Source organism: Manduca sexta, unplaced genomic scaffold, assembly GCF_014839805.1.
Source record: "Manduca sexta isolate Smith_Timp_Sample1 unplaced genomic scaffold, JHU_Msex_v1.0 HiC_scaffold_2005, whole genome shotgun sequence".
Classification (NCBI taxonomy): Eukaryota; Metazoa; Arthropoda; class Insecta; order Lepidoptera; family Sphingidae; genus Manduca; species Manduca sexta.
The window spans coordinates 4,470-24,342 of NW_023592926.1; the positions used below are offsets into that span (position 1 = coordinate 4,470).

Sequence of the window (19,873 nt, forward strand, 5' to 3'; positions counted from 1 at the left end):
ACGTGCAGCGACGGTTCCGAACAGCTATCTCAGTGCAACAAGAGTTTGCGCCGAAGAAGGCCACCGCGGGTTTTGGTTGTTATGCTGGTGTAATGTATATTCAGGGATAGGGACTCAGTCTAGTGTTCGCTCGGACGATGCAATAGTCCCGAGTGTTGACATTGGGCTGTAAGACTGGTGAAACCAACATTACCGTTCCACTCACCCCCCAAATAGCGGTAACGATAACGCGGTTTTACCCCGCGAAAAAGTGTATTATATCGCTACCTCTTGCTTACGCCTGAAATGTTGTTGCCGGTGACGGCGCGCCTTGCTACGTGCATCTCTTTGTGTTATGTAACATGTACTCCATCCACCGGATTTTAAAGCCAGAAATTTAGAAAATTATTTTTCTGAATGTTACTTTGCTATTATGACTTTACCGGTACATTTTAGTTTAATACGTACCATCTCACTCTATAACTATAACCCAATGATTTCGATGAAATTTGGTAAGGAGATTTTTGAAACCTTGGGAACGGCATACATTCTATCTTTAAAAATATTTAGCGGGACTTTTATCTCAGAAAAGTCTTTACGCGGGTGAAGCCGGGAATTAACGCTAGTATAATAACAATTATCAATTAAAGCGATGTTTTACAAAATACAATATAATGTAATTTGTTTGTTATAGTTTGCATAAATTTCCCTATTATTAGAAGTTTGTTAATTCCAATATATTTCCTCCTTATCTCTACTCCACGAGTATGAGGTAAAACATGTGCAGCTATTGACATTTTGAAATGCATACAATTTGAATACTTAATAAATTCTTTGGATATATAAATCACTGTGCTTTTATGTCTACGTTTTGATTTTGAAGTTATATACTTAATATGGGTATTTTTATGTTTTAATTATATTTTTTTGCGATCCGACAACAATATGTGGGTTTTTCGTATGATTTTCCTGATTTTTGATCCAGATGATATGATTGATTGGTCCAAAAAAAACTCCCTGTTATTAAATCCGACAAAATCTCAAATGCTAGTGCTAGGAACAAAACATCAAATAAAACATACGCTTAATTGTGGAGAGCAGGTAAAAATTAACGACACAGTGCTTGAACATGTAAACTCTGCACGTAATCTGGGTCTTATAATAGATGGGGAACAAAAATATGTAGATCATATAAACAGTAAAATTAGAAACGCCTTTTTTAAATTAAAAACTCTATACAAAATTAGACCATACATTAACGAAAACCTTCGGATTCTTCTAACCGAGTCACTAGTTCTGTCTCAATTTAATTATTGCAGTACGGTGTTCGGGCCCAGGTTAAACTCCAAAACAGAAAGAAGTATCCAAAGAGTACAAAATGCCTGTATACGATTTTGTTATAATATACCTCGGAGAGAATTCATCACACCATATTTGAATAAGAAAAAAATTCTCAACATGTCTGCAAGAAGGGAATTACATTACGCTTGCACAATTCAAAGAGTAATTTGGTATAAAAATCCAGAGTATTTATTCCGAAAAACTCTCTTGGGTAAAAGATATAACTCATAGGAATCTTCGGTCAGCTAGTAATAACTCTCTTATCACTCCAGTGCACAGCTCCACACGGTACAGAACGTGTTTCAAGTTCACTGCTGCAAGAATTTGGAACGACCTCCCCCCTCCTTTAAGAAAAAAGATAAGTTTACTGACATTTAAAATGAAGTACAAAAATGCTTTACTTAAAAGACAGCTTGCAGCAGAAAACTTGACTCACCCTTACTGGCAATTTTCTCGCCTATGTGACTATTTTAATGTATAACCCATATTGTTCAATTAGTTATGCACAAATAAATTCATACACTAACACACACACACTCACTCACACACACACACACACACATACTAATACACAAACACACACGCACAAACTAGAAATCCGTTCTTATTAAAGTCATTATTGCTTTTTATTTAATTTTTAGTCATTTGATATTGTTTTTTTTTTTCACATAGTTTAATTTACTTAAACATAAAATGTTATTTGTCGCTTGGAAGGCCAACGCTATACACTTTCCGCATAACATCCTAGGAAGTTAGGAGAGGCTGAAAACCAGCGCTGCTCGGAACTACTGTCCCGGTCAGCACAAGCTGAGCCGCATCCTTTTGTCTTTATTATAGTATAAGTGTAAGAATATGTATGTTATAACTTGTGTAATAAGACAATAAACTGATTTATTATTATTATTATTATTATTTTGGACCTCTCTAAATAAGGTAGGTGACGGTATCACTATGACAAAAACATTTTGTCTCTATATGACTGAAAAGAGTATTGTGTCAACTCCGGATTATTATTCTCACTACATTAACAATTAGAGCATAAAATGCTACCTTTAGGTATCCATCGAGGTTAAACTAGTACCCATATGTTGTATATAACGAGATAGCGACTGTCATAAACCTGCTGAAAATGGCTCTTCTTGTGAAATTCTTGTGAAATATATCCCAGAAGAAAAGTCGGTACAATTCAGGCGTCCGTCATAAAGTATAATTTCTCCTGACTATTGATAGTGTGAATCTGACTAATTGAGTATCTGTGGGCCTCGTTAGACCTCCTAGCATAGGCAAAAGACTGCCCTTAGGGAACCAAAATGAAATGTATCCGTCCTGCCTCACAATACATATCCCGAGAATGCAATTGAAAGCAATAAACTGAAATATTTTTAAAAGTTATTATATATCCCAGAAGAAAAGTCGGTACAATTCAGGCGTCCGTCATAAAGTATAATTTCTTCTGACTATTGATAGTGTGAATCTGACTAATTGAGTATCTGTGGGCCTCGTTAGACCTCCTAGCATAGGCAAAAGACTGCCCATAGGGAACCAAAATGAAATGTATCCGTCCTGCCTCACAATACACATCCCGAGAATGCAATTGAAAGCAATAAACTGAAATATTTTTAAAAGTTATTATATATCCCAGAAGAAAAGTCGGTACAATTCAGGCGTCCGTCATAAAGTATAATTTCTTCTGACTATTGATAGTGTGAATCTGACTAATTGAGTATCTGTGGGCCTCGTTAGACCTCCTAGCATAGGCAAAAGACTGCCCTTAGGGAACCAAAATGAAATGTATCCGTCCTGCCTCACAATACACATCCCGAGAATGCAATTGAAAGCAATAAACTGTAATATTTTTAAAAGTTATTATATATCCCAGAAGAAAAGTCGGTACAATTCAGGCGTCCGTCATAAAGTATAATTTCTCCTGACTATTGATAGTGTGAATCTGACTAATTGAGTATCTGTGGGCCTCGTTAGACCTCCTAGCATAGGCAAAAGACTGCCCTTAGGGAACCAAAATGAAATGTATCCGTCCTGCCTCACAATACACATCCCGAGAATGCAATTGAAAGCAATAAACTGTAATATTTTTGAAAGTTCAATACAGAGAATCTAAATATACAGTGACGCACCTAAATATACGTCAGTTGTGTGCGGTGTTGGTGTCGGGCGGACGTGTGTGCGACCAGTGAGCGATGAACCGCGCCTATCGACGTAACTCATCATGGCTAAATGTACCGGTAGGTCTTTGTAACTGGTCATTATTTTTAATAGTGCTAATTTGTTTACAGTTTGTGAGTAATAACTCGTCACATTTATTAATAAAAGTGTTCGTATATTGAATCATGAAAAAATAGGTTATGTCATTTGTTAGCACTGAATTTTTTTTTCAGTAACTTTGCTCTTAAATTTTTACACACGTTTAATATGCAATTAATTTTGGTTTACATTACGCCTTTAAGTAATATCAGCTTTTTGAAATTTTCCAGTAACTTTGCTCTATAATTTTGACAAATATTAAAATATGAGCATTTTTTGTGTGGTTTTTTCAAGTCTGTTCGAAATAACGTTACAAAATATAACGTCGTAGTTAGGTTACAATCATGGTTTGTACTTTCTTCCGAAGTAATTTGAGCATACTGAAAGTAATTTTTTTTACTGAAAACTGAATAATGAATCACTTATACAAAATGGTCATTGTTTGTAAACTCATGTCTTTTTTTATGTTTACAATTTACAATTGAAACAACCTAATGAATCTGTATTAAAAGTACCTCTTCTTTATGTGCGTAAAATTGCTTGAGATTTTTGCGTTATAAAAAACAGCTTTGATGCACTTAATAACATTATTTCATCCTCAAAAAATACTTTTGACAATAGCGATTCACATTTCTGGGCGATTAGATTAGAAATTGTGGAAAAGTCGATCTTGTTGTCAAAAGACGCACTCTAATATATTTGGGTCTGAAAAAGCTAGGCTAATTCATAGAAAACAAATCACACGTAATCGGTATCAGAAACAGAGATTATGAAGATACAAGTGTACATATTTTAGGACCCTGTGAAAAATGGGTGCTCTAGTTGCGATAAAGGCATTATACGAGGTATTTTATTATGTACACTAACCCCATAACTGGTTGAACAAAATCAAACCTTAAAATCACCTGTGCAAATTTAATTAAATCAGATTTTTTCTTTGTGTAAAGAAATGCCCTATTATTTTATTTTTATGAATAAAAATATTTGATAACAACACAAAAAGTTTATTCGATTTTAATTTATGACTTTTTTTATACTTATGTCGGTGACTCTTTGTCACTTCGCAGTACACGGATGAACAAAACAAGAACAGTTTAAACTAAAAGAGATATTTTCTGTAAAATCTTCGTGATCTATTATGATAACATATCTCGAAGGTGATTGTTATGATAAAATATTTAGAAATATTTCATACGGTTTGATATGGGCGAACGTTTAGCGTCGCGGGTCGTATATAAAACATTTCTAAGAACTTTAACAATAACAAAGTGTAATGTTTCGTCTTGGTACTAGGTAGTCGTATTTTATAGAATTTGTCTTATATGTCAAATCATTGATTCAATAAGCCATAAGCAGGTGCCAATAATTTATAATTAAGACAATTTTTTTTTATTCATGAAATAACATTCGTTTGTTTACGCTGTTGATAGCTGTTGTGTTGAATACAAAAGGACATTGCACCTTATGATCAGTGCATTAATTTAGATATAACGTAGGAAAGATGAATATAATTTCAATTGAACTTATAATAAACTAGCTGACCCGACAGACGTTGTCCCGTCTTAACTATGAATTTGCAGCACGCATTCTGTCAATCGCTGACATTAATTTTCTAGCGTTCCGCTCAAGTTCCTTAATTTTTTCTTTCATAAGATCCTTCACCTGACAATAACAAACACAACAAAAAAAAATAGTGAAATCGGTCCAGCTGTTCACGCGTAATGGCGTGACCAAGGGAAATAGGGATTCATTTTTATATATAGATTTACTTATAAGAAAAATATAGTGTGATATAGATTAAAAAAAATTACACCCATCATACCATTATGCCCGAAGAGGTAGACAGAGGTGTAACAACAGAACCCAGTTCGCCATGTGTGTTCCGTTCGATGATGTGTTAAATGGTAAGCCTACCGCCTATCGGGCATTAAATCTAGGCTATGAGCTGATAGCAGAACAGCCCGATATCAATTTGCCCAACCCGACATTCGAAGCTGGACGTCGCGTCGGAGCGTTTTCGTACTGCGCACGCAATACAACTACGTCATTGAAGCTGTCTTAAAAATATTAGCTAGATTGTTTATTGACGCTGGACAGCCTCTGATCAGTTAAAAAATCTTGCCAAATATATACTTAGGCATCTATTGGCAAGATTTTTTTAGCTTAGTATCATTTTCCTATAGGATACGAGTTCTTTTTCCTGTTTGTTACCAATTCGTGTTTTGCATATACCTGATCGTGCGTCAACCTAAATAAAAAAAATTGTAAAAATAAAATAAAAGGAATGTGTAAGGGTCACGTGAAATAGGTGTGTAGATATTGTGATTTTATTTAATGATGCAACTTTGTTAATTATGGATTATTTTAATGCTGTTAATGTCACATTGTTTAGTAATGTGCATTTTTTTTTATATAGGATTGGAAATGGTAAAATTGGATGCTTTTTGAGCGTGATACACAGGGTTCGCGAATTAAATTAGGTACAAATTAATTAGTTATATTATAGTCATCTGCTGTTCGCTTAATTCTCTCTATAATTACTCACTCTACGACTGTATTTTCAGTGTATTGAGTTCTGATGTTCAAAATATCCACAATGCACAGCACAGCATAAAAACAATTTCCAAATTTCTGATCCACTTTCATCTAACCCATTGAATGCACAACTGAATCTATTTTCATTCGCTTACGTAAAAAACTGAACTATAGTGCAATGAATAGTAAAAAACGACGCAAGATATTTTTGGCACGAATCCTATCCCTGTTTTAATGTTTAATTCCCATATCAATATGTCATACTCACGAATCATGTCCTTATCTTTAAAATAGAGGTACATAGCTCAACCCATCGTAGTTTTTTTGCCTTGGTAAAGACGAAACAATTAACAAAAAATACAAATGTCTGTCGGGTGATTTGGTGCTGTTTTCCATCAAAGTGTTTTTTTTAATTGCCTGGCCTAAGAATCTAACCTCACGGCCCATAGCTTATATTTGCTGCCATGAGAGTTAGGACAAAGTACTATTTGAACATGACATTCATATCGATAATGTTAGGTCCGCCAGAAGTAATACAAGGCGCTAATGCGTACGAGGCGGCCCATGAGGACGAGTGAAATTCTTCGCTATCACTGTGATGTCATAACAAAAGATAGTTAATATTATTTCTGTCAAGCTATGTAATATAATTACAAAGCTTGACAGAAATTGTTTTTGGTTATATTTTGTTCCGAGTAACTTTGATTTTGACTTGGCTAAACCCCAAGGTTGGGCTGATCCATGCAGCAACGCTCATCTATGTATACTTATAATAAATCTGTAGAGAGGTCAATTCTGTACTTGAAATATATTTCAAAAATAACTATCAGGGGGTGATTAGGGATCGATACTGATGCCAAAAATGCAATTAGTAAAATTTTTGTCTGTCTGTCTGTCTGTCTCTCTGTATAACCGTTATAGAAACAAAAACTACTCGACGGATTTTAACGAAACTTGGTACAATTATTTTTCATACTCCTGTGCTGGTTATAGTATACTTTTCATCACGCTACAATTAATAGGAGCAGAGCAGTGAAGGGAAATGTTGGGAAAACGGGAGAAGTTACTCCATTTTTAAGCTTCCGTCGCGTGTGCAACCTTAATGGTTAAAGCTACATAGAAATCATGTATGACGGAAATGTTCTCCTTAAAATTATGTAAAAAATATCCCACGACAGCATATGTCTATCTTTTATGGTTGACTCACAATGACACGTGCAACTCCCGATAGCTTAGCAGTTCGAAGCTTTCTCATTATATTTGTTTACTAATCTTAGGAACTATCGATCCAAACTGAAAAATTCTTTTTGCGTTGGATAGCCCTTTATTTGTGGATTGCTATAGGCTATATATCATCACGCTATACCCAATAGGAGCGGAGCAGCAATGGCTAATCTCTGGAACTACCGGTCCAAACTGAAAAATTCTTTTTGCGTTGGATAGCCCTTTGTTCGTGGAGTGCTATAGGCTGTATATCATCACGCTATGACCAATAGGAGCGGAGCAGTAATGAAACATGTTACAAATACGGGGACAATTTATTAGTTTTGAGAGCTTCCGTTGCGTGCGCTGCGTAAACGGTTAAAGTTATGCAACAATGATGTATGTCGGGATTATTCCTCTTAAAAAGTTCTAAAAAAATATATTATAAAACAAAGTCCCCGCTGCATCCGTTTGCCTGAACGTCTTAAACTCAAAAACTACCCAACGTATTAAGATAAAATTTGGTATGGAGACAGTTTGAAACCCTGGGAAGAACATAGGCTCCCGGGAAACTACTACTTTTATAATGGAAAACTTTAGCCTGAAAAACTTTATAACGCGGGCGGAGCCGCGAGCAAAAGCTAGTTTAGAATAATTATGTATTTTGACCTGCGGCCGTAGCAGATGCCTTCTGGCAATAGTTAACACTAACCTTGCACATGCAAATGACATAAAAATTTCTCAGTCACAGCTCGGAGTTAGGAAGATGGTGGTGTGATACCCCAGAAAGCACGTAAGGCCGTTGGTCCTGCCGTTGCTCTCTCTCTGGTCACATCGGATTACAGTCTCACTGGATTATGAGAATAGAGGAACATATCGTGCACCAGTGTATTGCGCTCGCATTTGCGCACTATAATATCTCCTATAAGCGGCGATAGCCTAGTTGAGTGTGGAACGGACTGCGAAGACGAATGTCCGCAGGTTCAAATCCCAAGGGCACACACCTCTGACTTTTCTAAAATCATGTGTATTCTTTGTGAATTTATCGTTCGCTTTAACGGTGAAGGAAAACATCGTGAGGAAACCTGCACATCTGAGAAGTTCTCTATAGGAATTTCGAAGGTGTGTGAAGTCTACCAATCCGCACTAGGCCAGCGTGGTGGACTAAGGCCTAATCCCTCTCAGTAGAAGAGGAGGCCCGTGCTCAGCAGTGGGCAAGTATATAATACAGGGCTGATATTATTATTATTATTATTAATATCTCCTGCGTACCTCGCTGGTCTCCGTTGAGATTGACCGCCGTGGCCGAAATTAGGCTAGGAGGGAATCATATCGTTCCCATATATGTTTCTTTTTTACATTAGCGTTAACTACTTCAGAAAAGCATCTTGGCTACAGCCTCTGGAGATTATGTAGAAAAGTGAAAAATCAATACAGAATATTATGCAGATTATTATTGAACACAAGGAACTTATAACACACACGACCTTTTTGTTATTTATTGAAGTTTGTAATGAATGTCGGATAACAATAACAATTAAAAGATATGAAGCTTTTATAAAAGAAAAATAAGAAATAATTACTGACGAAATTCAAAGTGACCTTTAGAACGAAGTAAATATTTAGATGTTTTACAATAACACCCGATCACATAGAGTCTCTTCCTTTGGCTATGTTCAGTTTTGTTTATTTGACAGTCAACTGAAATGAAGTCACACATACACACACATAATGCATTTATCCCTGAAGGGGTATGCAAAGGTACAACCAGGGCTCACACTTTTGGTCAAGTGTGTTCTGTCCCATGATGTGATAGGGGGCGGGCCTATCGCTATATTGGGCACAAATTCCAGACTCGGGGCTGATACTTATATTATCATGTAAATTATTTTTTAGTATATATAGAAATAAATTTGGTAAAGCTTCTATTTAATAAACTTATAATTATTTCAAAGGCGTTTAAAATTTACATACCCAGTGTCAGTTACAACAGTTAAAACCTTAACCACTCGCAATACTTACTATCTTGTACTTTTTTCAATCAGCAAGTATTAAAAAAACTACTTATACTCGTTTTGAAATACTGTTTCCAGGAAAGCTGGCGTCGACAGCGACAATCGGCCTTCTGTTGGTAATACTGCCCGTCATATCATTACTGCTGAATCCAATGCGCCTGATTGTTAACTATGTAAGTGTATTTAATTTCATTCTGTTATTCCATTAGGGCGATCTGGAAATCTTTTGGGGAGGCCCATGTTTATCAGTGGACATCCTGCGGCTGATGATAATGATGATGATTCCAATCAATGTGAGATATGTTGTCAAAAGACGAGAGTTGCATTACCATCCGATACTTTTATGCAGTGCTTCACTTGACTCGAATCACAAAACGACAAGTGCCCGTATATTGCCAGTGATACAATTGCTACAATTGTACTAATTAATATTGATTGCAATTGAGATCAATTGCTGACGTAACTATAGTTTGGGATTCATCACGGAATGATATGAATGTAATCAACAAAAATTATGTAATTATGCCTACATATAGGGAGAGTATTATATTATAAGAGGTAGATATACAAAGGATTTTTATGGATTAATTAAAGCTGTTTTCAATAAACGATCCTAATTTAAATCTTCAATTCTATTTCGAGAATGAACCAACCAAAATAACTCATTTGTAAGCATGTCAAAAAGAACTTTGTTCTGATTAGTCCATTTTGAAACAATTCGAAAAAGGGATTAGGTTCGATTATTGAAAATGGTGGTTAATGGTACATGATCACCAACCATAAAAACTGTTGAGGAAATATGGATATACACTTATTAATAAAGAGAATGAAGATTTGGCAAAAAGAGATTGATGGCTTATATTTTGTACGTAGTTTACAAACTTAATGCAAATCTCATACCTTATTTGATTAATCTAGTAAATAAATACAGAAACGTTCTAAAACACAATACAAGTTCGATAAAAATGAGCTGACCCCACGTAAAGGGTCGTAATTGTCAACATCGTGAGTTAAATAGGAACATCGAGTCAATCGTATGCGGGCGAGTGAATAACATAAATTTAAATTGACGGCGGGACGAAATTTGAATAATGTAATATTTATAAATACATTACTAGCACAAGCTGCTCTTAATTAACGGAGGAAAAGTATGCAATGAACCGAAGAAGGACAGAGAAAGGAGAAAACATATGAGTTTGGGGGAAGAACATAAATGATAATGAGTCATAAATCAATTATAATTAATACATGTAAATCCTAAAATGTACTGTCAATTAAGTTAAATGAACATGACACACTTTCCATACAAACATGAATTGATTAAAATAAATATAACTATACAATGAACTTTACAAATGGTGAACAATATTCCATTCTTCATTGTGAAAGCCAGTGACGCACATTTCATTAATAATCGCCATGGCAACATACGTCAGCTGTCAACCTCGAAATCTAGTATTCGATACTCAGAATTCGATACTACTGAAAGATTGTTTATTTTTTCCAATTCCAGTTTCTTGTGATTGCTTGTATTCTGTTGTTTTAAATAATTGAATCATGCGAATGACAGATTGCTAAATCGATGATAAGCGCCAAAAATTCCACTTAAAAATAGCGGTTAATGTTTCCTTGAACGATAACAATTATTAAAATTAAATCTAAGGCAAGAACAAAACATAAATAGCAAGCTTTAAGTATTTATTTATGAATTCCAGGCCACCAGAGTGAACAAAGGATCATTCATGTTGGAGACTTTTCAGAAGGAGGTGGAAGGCGCGCACCTTTCTCTCTACGTGTTCAACATCACTAATTCTGACAGGTTTATGACTGGACAGGATGACAAACTCAAAGTGGAAGAAATTGGACCCTTCACATATGCGTAAGTGCAGTGTTTTATGAGCTGATGTAAGTATCTAAAGATATAGACGGCAATCCGACATGACCGGCGAGGGATCAGGCGCAAGATCAACGGCTTTACGTGCTTTCTGAGGAACGGGGGTATCACACCGTCAACTTTTTGGCTCCGAGCTATGACTGAGTAATGTTTTAAAATAGAAAAACCCAGTTACAGTTATTTTGGCCCGACCCCGAATTCGAACCCTGGACCTTCACGCATTAGTCGCTCATCGTAATGTGTACTATAAGAACTACGCCACTAAGCCAGTCAAAACTAATATTACTGATTTGGTATAAACAATTATTAACTCGTCGACTACATTGTGAGGGTCGACAAAATTATGCATTTTTGACAACACTTATCTCGATGGTGAATTATGTGCAATCATGGTTATTTACGACAAGACACGACGACGACGCAAGACATTATTTTGTCAAGACTTGGTGCATATCTAAGACAGGCAAATGAATCAAAAGCTAGATAATATCCCATATCCATGAACGTTTAGATCATGAGTATAACTCTAAGTACTAAGGATTTTATTTTGCTAGACCAGTATAGGGAAATTGGGAGCGAAAGAGACAAAAGTAACTAAAAAAAATACTGGAGCGTGACACAATATGACAAAATTAATGAGAGGAGGTTTAAACAATATATTGTGTTCAGCGAGACAGAGATAACATCGTGAATCTCTGATTGATGGGTTATAAACTTCAGCGTGCCTTTACTACTTCTAATTATAAATCAATTAATGTCTAATCTCATGATGTAACATAGTAACAAGTAATTTACCATAAATAACATCACTTATTATGCAATTTCCGCCATATATTTTTGCTCTGAGTTATAATTAAACAGATTTGCCCTTGAGCAGACATTTACGACCAGATTCATAATCTTTTGATTATTATTATATGCTTTGTTGTTAAACCTGTAACTTAAATATTTATAAAGTGCAATAGAAACCATTAAGCACAGAAAAAACTGTATAGTCAATTATCGATTTCCTCTGTCTACATTTATATTACATTACCTAGTAACTTCGGCTGATTGCAAGTTTCTGCTTTCAAATCTCTATTTACCCAACATACTATGTTTGTTTTCTTACATAATTTATCCAGGATTCATCCTTTACACTGGGGTAAAGTTAAGCAGACGGCCGAAAGTAAAAACGATCTACCTTAATTCCATACTGTAGTAGAATTAGGACAAATAGATGCTTACAGTATTTTATATACTTGCTACTGGAATAAGTAAGTAATTCTTCAGACTCTGGAATGGAAGTTGTAATTTTCATATTATGATAATGTTTCCAGGGAAATTCGTCACAACGTGGACGTAGACCTAAACGAGGAGGAAGGAGTGATGTGGTTCACCCCACAGATGAAGTTGCGGTTTGTGCCGGAGAAGTCTATCTCAAAACCTGAATTCCTAAATATCACAGTTCCTAATCTTGCGCTATTGGTGAGTTGTGTGAATACTATATTGTATTGGTAATAGTTCAGATAATTTTCAACATTATGATGCTAAATACTGGTCTACAAGTTAAGCGAGTCTATAAGAAGACCACTCTGTTTTCAAACCGCAATCATTAATTAGATGTGGGATTAGGAGCGGTTGAAGATATATTTTTAAGAAGTCTAGAATCCACACCTTTTACAAGAAAAACACTGTATTTAATATCTTTCCCTGTATTTCCAGAGCGCGACTTCCCTGATCAGCCAATACCCGTCCTTAATAAGAGAGGGCTATAACCTGTTCGTCCGGCATCTCAAGTCACAGCCGGTGATCAGTTTGGACGTGCACAGTTACCTGTGGGGATACCCCGACCCGCTTATCGCCATGGCTCAGAAACTAGTGCCTGGACTTATTAATTTCGATAGCTTCGGTATTGCTGATAGGGTAAGAAAACTTATTGTTAACACTCTTAAGCGGGAATAGACGTTCTAATAAGTACGCGTACTTGTGGACGTCGACGTCTTTTTGCTAGTGCTTTAAAATCGCCGAGAGAATTCGTCGGCGATCCTACCGATTTGAAGTTTTGCTCGTAGCTCGTCTAGGCTTGTGTGGCAGCGCTACGAGCCGCGAGCCGCAATTTTATTACAATAAATAAGTAATCAAATATCTTCATACAAGTGTCGTCTTTGCCTATAATAGGTGTAACTAATTCAAGAGTTGTTCATACAATAGCTTAGATATTTGTAAATAATTACAATAATCTATCTTCTTCTGACGTAACTCTTGTATTACTTCGATATGATAAACGCTCTTTTTTCGTTAACCATGACTTTATTCCGACTTCAATTACATGATCAATCTCGTTTTTCATAACATAATATAAACAAATAATACTAGCAAGTCTGTCGCGTGTCATCTTCGTCGAGCCGATTAAGTACGCATTCTTTAAAATCATGAATTTGAAGAACCTCTATACCTAATCCAATTAAGAGAATGTTGCACGAAATAAAAGTATTAATATTTCGTTACATTTTATTGTGAGTTATGACTTATCACCATGACGAAAAGCGTGAATTAAACCCGACCTCGGTAAAACAAACAATGGAATACGTGCCATGGTCAAAAAGTGATAATAGGCGGATGCCTTAACATAGACATGCAAAATCCATATGTAATATTGTGCCCAAAGGCTCATTATCATTGTATTTAAAATGTTATTATTTAATAAAATTAGACCTGGATTCTGGCTAAGCTTAATAATTTTTCTTTTAGTGTTTATGGCTAATTCTTATGACATATTAACGTCAGGCGACTCACTTGCTCTTTTGAAAACTATGCTAGAAAAACGATTAATATGTGAATGTTCACGAATGTTGTTTCAGCTATATGAGAACTCGACAATGTACCGAATGAAAGTGGGTATAAGGGATGAAGACCGGTTCAGCGTCAAGGAACTGAAGAAGTTCAGGAGGAAAGATTACAATAACACAGATGTTGAACCGTTGGAAAGGTAATTAATGTTATCATGTAATTATAATGCTGGACATATTAGGTAGTCTATCTGTGAACCTTTAGTTCAAATTAATTATTAGTTAACTTTTTAACGTCTTCACAAAGTATCGCGCTTATTATACTATGAGTTTTAAGGTAAAATATTCATTAAAATGTTTACAGTTACACTTTCGAGAATACCTATGAAGGAGTAGCGTATCCTCCTGGTTTCCTCTCCCTTACAGACGCCCATCAGCATTTACAGGTTGGGAGTCTGTCGGACCTTCGACCTAGTCTTCCAAGAGACGAAGACCATGGAGTACGGCTTCGATGCCTGGAAGTACAGGATCAATAACGCAACTTTTACTAGAGACTGCAGTCGAGGTTTCTGCGGCATGATGGATTTGTCAAAATGCACTTTAGGTTAGTTTTGAAAGACCCTGTTATCTTCCTAAATTCAAATGAGTCTTTGTTGTATTCCAACCAGGTCACATCATTCAATTGGAAATCATAATAGTATATCGACCTTAAATGTTGTTGTCCTTAATTTATATTAGTTATGATTGTTGCTACAATTGCCGACGGTAGTAATCAAGATAGCCTTATTTGGGATGTTTCTTATTGTCCTAGTAACAATGAGATTATTGATTTTACGTTTGTATTTGAAAAAAATGTTTGTGTGAATAAAAATAAAAGATTATAGTTATAAGCTCCTCTTAAAATATCCGTCCCACAAGGTCGCGTAAAATTTACCATGGCTTTAAACTGCAAGGGTTAGTAAGAAGCGTAACTATTACATCCAATCTTCGGCTTACTTCATTTCGGTGCTTATGGTCTCTTCCAGGTATTCCCATAGGTATGAGCAAGGCACATTTCTTACACGCAGACCCGGCGATCTATCACCGCGTTGAGGGTATGAAGCCGAATGCAGAGGCACATGACTCATATTTTCTTGTTGAGCCAGTAAGTAATATGAATTAGTAAAATATTTCATTATGAAGAAAATAATGCGCATTGTTTATTTCTGGGGAGTGTTGCTTACGTATGGTAGCAGTATTGAGTGGTGTGCTAATCTATTCACGTTTTCAGACAGTAGGAATTACCCTATCAGCGGCGTTGGCTCTGCAGATGAATGTGAATCTAGGAAATATTACTTTCAACGAAGCCACAGCTAGTTTCTCCAACATGGTAGTACCTGTGGTCTACATTAAAGTTGTAAGTATCGATGCACCACTAAACTATGAGTTAGTTCAAACCAAGTTTAACTCTTATTTCTTTGTGTGGTATCATATGCAGTTATAAATTTCATATCTTTTTCAGATACAACAAGACTGTTTCGAAACAATAAAAGACATATTACGAATAATTCACATCACAGGACCTACAGTACTTTTAGTCTTAGAAATAATTTTATTTATAGTCGGTATAGGGTTATTAGCGTATTCAGTAGTTATCTACAAGAAAAGTTGCGCTCATCACAAGAAGAAGTGTTTAAAAGAAAAGCAGACTGCACCTCTGATAACATATTTGAAGAATTAGTAAAATTATTTCAACATTTATTATTGGACTGGAAGAATTAACTTTGTTTTAGTCAAAACGATGAGATATAAAGAGGCTACGGATATTTTTTGCCCACAAAGACAAACATTTCTTTGTTTTTTCATTCATCTCATTTCATTTCAACGGAACGTGTAGTGTAAAATGACTATAACAAAATTATAATACATATCTGTCATATTATGTGAGAGTCCGCCTGGGTAGGAACCACTGCAATGTGTATTTCTGCCGCCAAGCAGCAGTGTGTAGTCTCTGTTGTGTTCTGTTTTGAAAGAAATTTTAGCCAGTGCAACTATTAGACATAATACGACTTAACATCTCATGTCTCAGGATGGCGAGCGAAGCGGAATACCAAACAATACTTTGTAACTCAAGGTCTTGGATGGTGTTTCTACTGTTTATGGGCGGACGTATAGCTTACCATCAGGCAAACGGCAATCTTGTCTCATCATTCGAAACAATAAAAAAACCATTGTTTTATGAATAATAGTAGTTTAAAGAACAACAATTGAATACCATCGAATAAAATTTAAGGGAATATTGTTTCAAAAATCCATAAACGTAAAAATATTTGTAAATACATTAGGTCAAGATAAGTTTAAATGGTTGTTTTATTTTTTTCAATTCGCATAGATTTGTGTATCAGTAATTAAACTGGTCCTGGATCAACTCTCTCATTCAATCTTTAGACAAATAAATTGACAGTGGTCAGTGACTACTACTTTGAAAAAATCTTATATAAAAATACTATCTATAGCTTAGATCCGATACATGTTACGAACACAATGAAATGAGTTTGAAACTACCAGTCTTAAACGACTATCCAACGATCAAAATGTCTAGTGCAATTTTTCAAATGATCGTAAATAATAACAACGATAAATATTTTGAGAGACAAAACCAAAATTGAAAAAAAAAATATATCTTTTTTTATAATATTTTTCTTCAATAGATGTAGCTAAAAGCGAAGAAGTATTAATTTATTTGTTTTATTTCCTTCTCTGAACTTTCAATACCTTGCCTGACTGTTTAGAAGCTAAATATTGATCCTAGAATTTGATGCCATAAATTGAATACTTACTAGTTGCTATGTAAATCACGAAATGAAAAAGATATTTAAGTGTGGTAGTAGTATGTAGAATGTGCAAATATGTAATTCTTTAAACAATATTTGGTAAGATGACTGATATAAATATAAGTGAACCATTCCAATAGCTGGGTGGAGTCAAATATTTTTTAAGTTTTATTTCATGTTTATTGAAATTGTATAGCAAGAAATTGTGCCGAAAAGTTCATAGGATAAAAAGTAAAGTTGTTTGTTATAAAGTTTTAATTATAATAAGAAAAGATATATTGCATAAACAAAATACTCACATGAACGGTGAAAAAAGCAAAATGATAATATTGATTATAATGCAACGATTCCCAGTTTATATTTAAACGAGTAAATAGCAATGCGTTTTAAACAGAGTTTTATAACAATTTAAAATGAAACAAGTTTCCAAATTTTTATTATTCAATTTATTATTTTTTTTATACTCTCCTGTTAATTATAATTTTGTAATAGTTACATTTGCAACACGTCGGTGCGTTCTCAACGCATCAGGCTCATGGAAGAGCAGACTAGACGTTAGATCCTATATCCCATTGCACACTGCTAGAGCAGCTGGTCTTGTCGCACGCTGAAGAAATTCACTGCCATCGACGTCTACCTAGATTTTTTCCAAGAGGGGTAAGGTAACACATAAAGGGGTGGTGATCCTACCACTGGTGGGAAAGGAACTGGCATCGGAAAAGCCGGGCCTAAGAATGGCTGAGGAGGGTTGAGTGGCAAAGGTTGGGGAACATCTTCCCTCTTTTACATCTACATTTCTGATGGCATGGTGAACAATAGGAGAAGAAGGATGGAGTACACAGTGGCGTGCATACACACGGTGGGCAGGGGGGACAATTCTTCGACCTTAGTTTTCCCTGGCAAAACAATGGAGGTGGCATTGCGGGTACAGCAATTTGAATGGGTATAGGCATGGGAATGGGTACTCCTATGGCCACGTTTTCCTCAGTGATAGAGGTAGTGGTAGTAGATGTCGTTGTTGTTTGTGGGAGACTTATGGCGGCTGGTATTGGAATCGCTATGAGTGGAGGTGGTGGTATAAATATTTGGGGCTGAGGCATAGGGAACGTATAAATCTGTAGGTTGACTAGATGAACTCTCATCAATAAAAATAGCAGAATGCGCCATGTTGGTATTGTGTTCTGGAACAAAACAAAAACCATCTTATGTAAAAAAATTAAGTAATTATGTAATGATTATTTTAAATTGTAACTTAAAGGACTGGGAAACTTCACATAAGGTGGATTTTGAAATGTGTGAGTAAATACAGCTTTACGAAACCACTGTAGCTCCTGGCAAACTTTCGCAGGATACTGTACATCGTTTATAAAAATATTAAGATTTGCTCTCGCTGATTATTAGCAAAAATTATTAAGTGAACAAGGAAATTGACAGTTTCCATAAAAATATTGATACCAATAGATTCTGATGTTTATAAGAATGAAAAAACTTTACGGGACCATTTGAAGTTTCAGTACGTACTTTTAACCTAACCTTTTGTTCCGAGATAAAGTATTTAAAAAGTAACAATAAATGGAGAAAACATTTGTTGTAGTAGTTGTAATTCTTAAATATTTTATCAATTGTAATGAAAAAGATACTGATTAAATTTTCGAATAATTATTTTGTTAAACAAAAAAAGGTCACCACAGTTTTATTTTGTTAATGATATAAATAAAAATAACAAAAAATAAAAAAAAAACTTAAATCAACTAAATATATCCTAAATTGCTTCAATACTCGTCATTAGAATATTCTGATCCTTCACTGTCACTATATTCGGTACTGCAACTGAATCGCTTTTTCCTTTTTCTCTTGCTTTTTCTAAAATCCTTCTCATTTCGTCCAAAGGAGGATGATCGTGTATGACCGGTTCGTAATAACTTTGTACAGGGACTACTATTGGAGGAAACTGATATAATGGCATGGGCATCGGTATGTACGGACAAGGGTTATAACACGTTACACTATCACAACAAGGCTTATCATTATTAACTTTTTCTAGATTAGGAATAGGGGCTGTTGGTCTTGGAGCTTTCGGACTTGGCAATTTTCGCCTTGGAGATATTAGACGAGGTGCTGGCTTAGATTTTTTAGGCTTCACTGGCGGCTTCCGTCTAGATTTCAGTTTTACCTTCGAACTTTTAAAGTCCTTTCTTGCTGGAGGTTTCGGCTTCGCTTGTTTTTTGGGCTTACTCTTCTGGATATTTGTCTTCTTCGTGGTTGTGGTATATTGTGTTAAAAGTTTCTCTAGTGATGACAGATCTGGCGGTTCCGGAGGTAAAGTCATGGATAGAAGATCAGATAAGAACATTTCGCTGCTAAATAATGTTCTGTTAATAATAGAACTCTCCTGGAAGTTAAAAGTTATTACTTTTGGTATTATTACCGAGAGGGTTGGTATGACTAACACACGCATGTTGCACGTTGCAGTGATTCGTAGAAATGTTAGTGGAAACAGAAATGTATTGTTCTCGCTAATTGCTATTGAATAGGATCATTGTTCACTTACGTAAAGTGTGTTATATGATTCAGAGAGAAACCTCAATAGCATTAATAAAACAAGTTTTTCTTCATCTTTTGTTATTTATTGTTATAAATTGTAATGAAAAATTTCATAAATATTACAATAGTTAAATGACCTGAAACGACACGGTTAAATTGTTAATTACTTTATCATCGGGTGGTCTAAATATAAGTTCCTTCTTCCCTTCACCTAATATATGCTGTGACGCACCTTTTCTTAATACAACTTGTTTGCGTCGGTGTGTGACAGACGGTTCCCCTCCATCATCTGACACAATTAACACTTGGGATTGTTTACCACCATTTCCACTAGCTAATACCCTAACTGTCTGATACTGTTTGTCTCCCGAGTCTTTGTCACCGAGCAGTTGAGCTGCCTCGTCAGCACTTATTCGTCTCTTAAGCTTCACATCGCCATCTTTTGAGACATAAGTAAGAACAGGTTTCACAAGTTCGCCGTCACTTGTTTCCACATCACTAACTTTGTAACTTCTC

General features: G+C 35.4%; 2 protein-coding genes across 2 annotated transcripts; one reads left to right on the forward strand and one right to left on the reverse strand.

The window, feature by feature from the left end:
• The first annotated feature begins 3,462 nt into the window (after window positions 1–3,462).
• LOC115442243 (scavenger receptor class B member 1) lies at window positions 3,463–15,897 on the forward strand. Its single transcript, XM_037445716.1, has 10 exons — window positions 3,463–3,563; window positions 9,414–9,508; window positions 11,051–11,214; window positions 12,549–12,696; window positions 12,934–13,134; window positions 14,073–14,200; window positions 14,438–14,604; window positions 15,026–15,144; window positions 15,271–15,396; window positions 15,502–15,897. Exons 1-10 carry the CDS (start codon window positions 3,548–3,550, stop codon window positions 15,718–15,720), a joined length of 1,383 nt encoding a protein of 460 aa, XP_037301613.1. The 5' UTR covers window positions 3,463–3,547; the 3' UTR covers window positions 15,721–15,897.
• Window positions 15,898–17,541: 1,644 nt separating this feature from the next.
• On the reverse strand, window positions 17,542–19,383 carry LOC119191854. Its single transcript, XM_037445717.1, has 2 exons — window positions 18,987–19,383; window positions 17,542–17,994 (listed from the first exon to the last, which is right to left on the reverse strand). Exons 1-2 carry the CDS (start codon window positions 19,269–19,271, stop codon window positions 17,542–17,544), a joined length of 738 nt encoding a protein of 245 aa, XP_037301614.1. The 5' UTR covers window positions 19,272–19,383.
• Window positions 19,384–19,873: the final 490 nt, after the last annotated feature.

Bases quoted from the DNA above. Each gene is read 5' to 3' on its own strand.
- LOC119191854 (XM_037445717.1), bottom strand. From the start codon at position 19,271: ATGCGTGTGTTAGTCATACCAACCCTCTCGGTAATAATACCAAAAGTA. The intron at 17,995-18,986 runs GTAAAACTGAAA...GTTTTGTTCCAG, and splicing joins AGGACTTTAAAAGTTCGAAG to AACACAATACCAACATGGCG.
- LOC115442243 (XM_037445716.1), top strand. The intron at 9,509-11,050 runs GTAAGTGTATTT...TATGAATTCCAG, and splicing joins TGCGCCTGATTGTTAACTAT to GCCACCAGAGTGAACAAAGG. The intron at 15,145-15,270 runs GTAAGTAATATG...TCACGTTTTCAG, and splicing joins CATATTTTCTTGTTGAGCCA to ACAGTAGGAATTACCCTATC.